Source organism: Magnolia sinica, chromosome 4, assembly GCF_029962835.1.
Source record: "Magnolia sinica isolate HGM2019 chromosome 4, MsV1, whole genome shotgun sequence".
NCBI lineage: Eukaryota > Viridiplantae > Streptophyta > Magnoliopsida > Magnoliales > Magnoliaceae > Magnolia > Magnolia sinica.
The window spans coordinates 21,329,312-21,337,681 of record NC_080576.1 but is presented as its reverse complement, the minus strand read 5'-3'; the positions used below and the strand labels follow the sequence as shown (position 1 = coordinate 21,337,681).

Sequence of the window (8,370 nt, the reverse complement as noted above, 5' to 3'; positions counted from 1 at the left end):
CTTATTTACAAGAATTCTATGTGAGTGGCTGTATAGGCGACCGATATTAAATCTCATATATATATACCAATGGTGGGCATTCAATCACCTTATTTTCTATTGTGCGGTCCACCTGAGATTTAGATCTGCTTCATTTACTGCTCATTTCTTAAAATGAACGAGCAAAAAACTGGATAGACAATGTGCATGTGGAATACACACACGAAGGTGGGCCCCGTGGCAAGTGCCGCACCATCTCGGGTGAGGCCAGGCCGTACCCAATCCGCTCCCATCCGAACCTCCTCTCTCCTGCTGCATTGGCAAAGCTTGTAGAGACGCATGTGGCTGAGTAAACGTGCAATATTGATTGCAAACCTCCATGTAAACCTCATTTTTAACAAGGTTTTAAGAATCTTAAAGAGCCACGTCTGTATCATTAATCTTAAAGAGCCACGTCTGTATCATTTAATACGTACTGATTCTGATACAGCCCAATGAGTTGGGCGAGTTGGACAGAGTCACCCCTTTTGTGGGGCCCACAGTTCCATGTATATGAAATCTACCCCGTTCATCATGTGTGTCTCACCATGTTTGCTGCGGAGCCCAAAAACCAAGACAAATACAAGACCTTGATTTGCCACAAAATACAGAACAATGCCATATATGCATAGGTCCTATTAAGAGGTTGGTGGAGACTCAGATGCATACACTTGCATATGTACATACATAAGAAAGGGCGAAATCCATGGCTATATGAGTGCCATCTGTTGGACATTGATTGGATAACAATCAGACGGTGGGCCAGTGAAAGCTCTCTGAGCAAGGATTGCATTCGCAGCTTCTGTTGGATGGAAGGCATCCCAGAAGATGTACTCGTTCCTGTTTCCGCAGGGGATTGATTGGGGTAGGCAGGTTATCTGCCCTTGGTTCCTTCCGACCCCACAACATGACTCATCCGTGACGTTGAATCCTGCCACGTCAGCACAAATCTCAACCATCCATTCACTAATTCTGTATACATCTTGCTAATAGGGGTGACAATGGGCCGGGTAACCCAATGGGTAGCTGAACCCAGCCCAAAACGAGCTAGCTATGGGTGTAACTTAGGGCTGTACATCGAGCCGAGTCGAGTCGAGTTGAGGTGGGCCAAGCTTGGCTTGACTTGTTCGTGCTCTCCTTGAGTTCGAGCTCGAGCTCAAGCTTGGCCTCGATCTTACCATTGGAGCTTGGCTTGTTTTTCAAAATATTGGAGGCGAGCTAGTCGATTGAGCTGAGGCGAGCTTACCTCGAGTTGAGTCAAGCCTTCTCTCAACCTGAACCAACTCGCACTCGACTTAATCCAGCAACCCAACTCAATAGACACCGACCCAACTCCCAAATCAAATATTCAATATATATATATATATATATATATATATATATATATTCGAGTCGAGTCGAGATCCGTTATGATCGAACCCAGCTTGTTTTCAAAACAAGCTAGGTCATTTAAAGCTCAGCTTGCCTCATGTCGTTGTTTGAGTCGAGACAAGTAGAGTTAGAACCAGCCGATTGAGCTTTTCAAGCTAACTTGGCTAGCGTACAGCCCTGGTGTAACTTGACAGGTGGGTGTGTATGAGAGTCCGTTTCAGGCCCGACTTAGATATATGTGCAAGTAGATTCAATCAAGTCGGGTCCTGACTGAGTTTGGTCAAATAGTGACCGTGGGGCCCACCTTGATGTGTATGCTGCATATCCACACCGTCCATCTAATTTTTCAGATCATTTTAAGATGTGGGCTCGAAACTGAAGCAGATCCAAAGGGCTGGAATGAGCCAATGCATCAAGAGCTGGGATTGACTTTGTAATGGCCCACGCGCCCATTTTATGCCCTAACTGTATTAAATCTATGCTAATTGTAACTCACCATAAGTATCAGGACCGTTGAGAATGTCACCGAAGGCCCCGTAAGTGTTGCCGTAGACGAAGATTGCACCAGGGTGGTTGCTGTTCAGTAGATCCACGAGCGATCTGAGTCCTTCATTGAATGGGCCAACGATCTCGTTTACGTAATTGGCGCATCGGCCTGGTGGGACCTGATAGATTGCTAATTGGTTTGGGCTGCAGCCAAGTGGGCCCACTCCTGCCAAGAAGAACTTCCGTAGGCCCACACTGTGAAGTGCCTGCAATGTTTGATAAATGGATATTGAGAACTCTTTCTTTACTCTATGGAGTGGTTAAGGTCCACAGATTGTGAATTTTTCTGATCATGTGTTGTACAATGCTTGGGCCGAATGGGTGTACGGTACACTGGGTGGGCCATCATTCAGTGGTCCGAGCAGTGAATATTGTGAGCCCCATGATTGCCCATGGCCCAAAATCCTGAACTAAAAGAAACTAGGGGTGCACACGGTTGGGTTTGGTTTTGAGGTGAAATCCGAACCGAATCATTCCTAACGGTTCCAGGAAAATCGGAATTGGAATCAGACCGTTTGCACCCTAGAACCGAATCGAAACCAGATCGTAAAAATCGGTTTGGTTACAATTCAGTTCTGCAGTTTTGGGCTTTTTATAATTAAGTCCAATTGAATGTTTTTTAAAAAAAAAAAAAAATTATAATTCAGCCCATTTCCATTCATGTTGTAATCTATTTAATGAATTGGTTTAGTTATTGTGTAAGGTATGCAAAAAGACATTTATGGAAACAATCAAAGGGCACATTGTAAATCATAAATCATGAGTTAAATAGACAACTAAAATACATTGTAAACTCAATTCAAGTCAAAGTTCAATTTTACAATCTAGTTTCAGGTTTGGCTCCAAAGTCCAGTTCTACGGTCTACTTTGGTTCTACGGAACCCTAAACCGAAAACTGAATTACACTAACTGGTTCTTTAATTTTTGAAACTGGAACGGAACTGATGCACTTCAGAACGGGATGGTTACTATCCAGTTTACCGGTTCTACCAGTTCCATGTGTACCCCTAAAAAACACATAATAGGCAGCGAAACGAAGAGGTGGTAGAGAGAAACTATAGCCAGGCTAATTCACATTAACTAAGAAAAGGCCTGTTAGTCGTACGGCCAGGGATCTTCCAATCTGAGGTTGTTTTGGTGTGTGGGTCATTACGGTGAGGCCTGTCATCAAAGGTGTGGATCATTTAACGATGGGCCCCACTTAAAAAGTGAAAGTTTGGAAGTATTATGCAGAAGAGAAATTGCGTCCTGCCCTCACCTGGATGGAAATCAGTCCAGGGAGGGGCTATGTGGGGCCCACTGACATTTATGGTTTTATCCGCACCGTTTATCCATTTTTCAGATAATTTTATTGCGTGAACTTAAAAGCGAGGCAGATCCAAGGATCACGTGGACCACACCACAGGAAGCAGTGGTGATGCCCACCGTTGAAACCTTCATAGGGCCCACCGTGATGTTTATTTTCCATCTAACATATTCATAAGGTCATATGGACCTGTATGAAGGTAAAAATAAAAAATTCAGCTTGATCCAAAACTCCTGACGCTCACAAGAAGTTTTTAATGGTGGGCGTTCAATCCCACAGTGTGGTCCACTTGAGCCTTGGATATGCCTATTTTTGGGTTCACACCTTAAAATAAATTTTCAAAAATGAATAAACGGAGTGGATAAAACCCATACATCAAGGCAGGCCCCACAGAGCCCAGCCTGGACCAATTAACATTCAGGGCAGAGTCCGGTTCCGTATTCAAATACCTTTCAAGCCCAACCTATCTATAAATAGGTAACCCATATGCTACCCACCTAACCTATCTTATTAAAATTTTATAAAAAATAAATTAAAAACAAAATTAATGTCATTTTATTAAAAAATATAAAAATAACAAATACTCATTAAAAACTCTTAACTAATATAAAATTAAATTCATATAAGGTTTTAAAACTTACATTATATCATAACACACAATACATATACATAGTTAACATTTATCATAGAGGCTAAGGTACGGACCATGACTCCAAAGGTCCTGAATTCAATCCGTATGAGAAATGGGTCAACCCAAACCCTAACTTTCCAGGTTGGGCCTGAGTCGAGTTGGCTGTTTGTGGGCGCCATGCAACAAACAAATGTAATAGACCTATTGGTGCCATAACTATTAATGGTGTCGTACCAGGCTATTGTGTAGGGGACCACATGATGTGTTAATCAAATCTAACCTATCCATTGGGTTCATCATATATGCAGCATGCATACATGCATGGGAGCGGAATAACACATTTCAGAAGTTGCTTAAGATAAGCTACCTATTCGATAAGTAGCTTATGTTATTCAATAAGTAGCTTATCTTAGTTTCTACTTATTAAGAAGATAACTATATTTAGCAAACAATGTATTTATCAACCTCTCCTATCTTTCGTCTCTCCTTATACCTCTCTTCAGTAACTCATGAAAAGTAGAACAGCTAAATTTTTTTTAACTGAAGTGATTATATACTTTTAAGTAAAAATGTTACTTATAACTAATCATAAATCAAACTTACCTATGTGAAATAAATTACTTATCTACTGCTGTAAGTAGAAAAAGTAATTTATTTGGTGGTATTCAAACGAGCCTTAAATGTTAATAATTTCCGATATCTATATGCATTCTTTTAGGTCCATGCATTTTGTGTATGCATGTAACAAACATGCATGAGTATACATGTATGGATTTTGCGCATGCATGCATGTGTGTATATAAGTACATGTGTGCATGTATTACCAATATCTGGCGGGCATAGTGGTTGAGGAGAAGGTCAGCATAGTCCTTAGGGTTATAGATATAACTTGAATTGTACAAAGATGGCAGAAGATAGTTGTTGATGTAGTCGTTGCTGCCGAAGACCATGACTGTGATGGATGTAGCCAGGTATTTGGTTAGGTTCTTTGGGCCCATCTGATTCCTCAAATCATTCAAGTTGCTTTCGAAATTAAGCACCTGTTGGCTTAAGCTAAAACGCTCGCCCTGTCCCATTAATGAAATATCAGATCATATCAAATGTCAATGAAAAATAAAATATATTAAATAAAATTATTATTTATTATTATTATTATTGCATTTATCATATTTATTATTTAATAAATAATTAGTCGTTGAACTTTTGCCAAACAATTATAGAATTGACCCCAAATAGTTAGGATTGCTGTTATAATGGCATTGATGACAAAAATTAAGGAAGCTTCAATAACTACTAAACATTTGAGCTGTGTGGGGCCCAGTATGATATATGATTGCCATCTAATCCATCCATTAGATGGGCCCATCCTCCTTGTTAGACCTAGATTTGAAACCAGCCAAATCGATATCTCAATCAGGCCACACTGTATGTAACAATGGGGGACATTGGGGAGAGGGACATGATTTTCATGCCTATGGGTTTACCAAGGAATAGAGCTGGGCACAACATGACTTGACTCGGCATACTTGTCTTGTCCGACTCGTTCAGACTCTATCTGTCCAGCCGAGTAGACTTAGTCCAATCTGAACTCAAACCAAGTTAAGTTTAGGTCACCTAGTAACTCGACTCGACTCGATTTGAAATCTGACTCGGTATTGACTCGACTCATATCCAAAACCTGACTCGTACATAGAAAAATAATAATAATCAGATTTGATGTTTCAAATCTGAGATGCCTTATGGCTGATAGAGAGGCTGCAATTCCGGCATGTGCAGCTAGGTTATAAGTTGTGATTTCAGCCTGCGGATACCCGCCGCACCCGATCGGACTCAGTGCTGACTCGACCCAACTCGATACCTGTGACTGGGTCGAACTCAGTCCCGGTTAGTTCAGGCCAGACCCAGACCCAGATCAGGTTAGGAATGCTGGACTCAGTCCGGTCAACTTAGGGTCAGGTCTATTTTTAAATTGGGTCGAATTGGATTAACCCTAACTTGGTCCGGCTCGACTCAATGCCCAACTCCACCTAGGACCTAAATTTCAAGCCCAGCAAATAAAATGCTAGCCTCCGTTCGATTTGGGCCGTCCAAAACCAGCCCATCCATGACAACAATACATTTTAAGGACATGAAAGTAAAAATAAAATTACAAGCCATTTTCTCTTTATGAAGGATAATTATGAAAAAAAATTGTTAAGTGGGCCCAAGTGGGAAATAAATACTAATTGTTGGCCAGTCTCATCAAGGATGCCTCCGGCCGCTGAGGCATAATTAACGCCACTAATTATTCTTTTTCTAGGGTTAGGATCTGCATGGGCTGGCAGATAAGGGAGCTTCAACATTTCACCTGAAAAATTTCAAATGATTGTGAGTCAGAATTTTTCAATGTGGAAAGAGCTAAAATATTTTATTTATTTTTCACAATTATTTATTTATTTTATTTATTTTTCAGAATTAACATTTTTTTTGTTTCATAAATTATATTGCGAGATGATAGATTTCAATCTTTGCAGTTCCTGCTGCCATGGTTTAAAAACATGAAAAATAGTCTTGAGTTGAAACCCAGTCAAGCCGAGTTGACTCGAAAACTCAAAGCAAGTTTTTCCAATTTCTTCTGTAATATTTAGTATTTTAAATATATAAATTATGTTGAGAAGCGCCAAGTCAGGTGAGTTTCCCTGAGTTTTTTCGGGTTCTGATTGAGTCACGGCAAAATTGAGTTTTTTCGAGTCTCGGTAAAATCTGGTCAAGTTGAGTCGACTCGGGTAAGCTGAGTCAAGTTCTAAATTACACGTTGCGCTTCAATATGAGCGAATGTTCATTGTTAGTGGGGCCAAGCGTGCGAATCGTTGATTACACGCATATTAAAATAGTTAAAATAATGAAAATGAGTAAAGATATATTGTAGGAGGTGTATCCAGCCCCTGACTGTGGGGCCCACTGTGAGGTATGTGCACTACATCACTCCGTTCATCCATTTTGAAAGTTCATTTTATGATTTGATCCCAAAAATGAAGCAAAAATCCAAATCTTAGCTGGACCATACCACGGGAAACAGTGGGGTTAAATACCCACCATTAAAAACTTCTTGGGGCCACAAGAATGTTTATTTTCCATCCAATCTGTTGATAAGGTCATGAATACACCCTGAATGTTTATTTTCCATCCAATCTATTGATAATGTCACAAATACCTGAATGAAAGGAGCACACAAATATCATCTTGATCCAAAACTTTCATGGCCCATAAGCGGTTTTTAACGGTCGATCACCACCATTTCCTGTGGCGTGGTCCACTTGAAATTTAGATCTACTTAATTATTGGGATCATGCCCTAAAATGAACTTTCAAAACAGATGGACAGCGTGGATGTAAGGAACATCCATCAAGACAGGCGCCACAGCCATGAATCCACCGACCTCGGGATCCACACGAATCCGGGCCAGTAATATGCCTGACCCAAAGCCTATGCAACAAAATAAAAACTGTAACCTAAAAAATTAAGAAATAATTGAAGATTATGTAGTTAAAACTATCATAAAAAAGAGTTGCTGGTGTTGTAAAAATCAGCAACTTAAAATAAAAATGCCCAAAAATAAAAGGGTTAGGATGATTCCATTAATGTGACTGTTTTTGCATCATGGCCTGGCTATAGTCGTAGGGAATAAATGGACAGTCTAGACACAGATTTTTAACTGTCCACCTTGTCATTTAAAAGCTTCGGAATGTTGTTACTGTCCAAATGAAGGTGGACAGTCAAAATCATTGGTTCGAAACAGTACAAAAATTAAAGTTCCAACGTGCAAAAATCAGACGATAGAGACATAGAAGCAGAAAAATAAAGGTCCAATGTGCAAAAATCAGACGATTGAGATGTAGAAGTGGAAAAATAAAAGTCCAATGTGCAAAAATCAGACGATGGAGACATGGAAGAGTAAAAATAAAGGTACAATCAGCGAAAAATCAGAGGATGGGGATGTAGAAGCTTACATAGCATATCTGCTGTTGTTCTTCCATTGCAGAATCTCCCAGAAGGGCCTTGATAGAAATCAATACCATATGGGAGGTAATTAGACTTTGCTAAGGAGATTAGGTTGTTGTTGTTTCCATTATCAACTAAGGAATCTCCAAACACAAACATGGCTGGAACTTGAACTGAACCAACTACCCCAAATGAGTTGTAGATGAACATGCAGACTGTGAAAAACCAGTAGGAAAATGCAATGGTTGTGGGACTTGAGCTTGGTGTTGCCATTTAAAAAAAAAAAAAAATTCAGAAAAAAAACTTGAATTGATTGAAGGCAAAGATCATGTGATGTTTGGCAGTGAATATAAAGGGGGTGGAAGTTGAAAAAAGATGGACTGTTTTGAAACGGCAAGGATGGAATCAGTCCATGAATTCTTGCTTTTCAATGGCCCTTTTTTGCTTATTTTCTTGCAGGTTTTGGGTGGCTTTGTTACTTCTTTTTTGTTTCTTCTTTGGTGCAATACATACCATA

At 40.0% G+C, this 8,370-nt stretch overlaps 1 protein-coding gene across 1 annotated transcript; it reads right to left on the bottom strand.

Annotated features, from left to right (window-relative positions):
* Nucleotides 1–426: 426 nt before the first annotated feature.
* Nucleotides 427–8,170, bottom strand: LOC131244402 (GDSL esterase/lipase At1g71250-like). Its single transcript, XM_058244013.1, has 5 exons — nucleotides 7,862–8,170; nucleotides 6,095–6,219; nucleotides 4,697–4,939; nucleotides 1,886–2,141; nucleotides 427–949 (listed from the first exon to the last, which is right to left on the bottom strand). Exons 1-5 carry the CDS (start codon nucleotides 8,124–8,126, stop codon nucleotides 729–731), a joined length of 1,110 nt encoding a protein of 369 aa, XP_058099996.1. The 5' UTR covers nucleotides 8,127–8,170; the 3' UTR covers nucleotides 427–728.
* Between the last annotated feature and the right edge of the window lie 200 nt (nucleotides 8,171–8,370).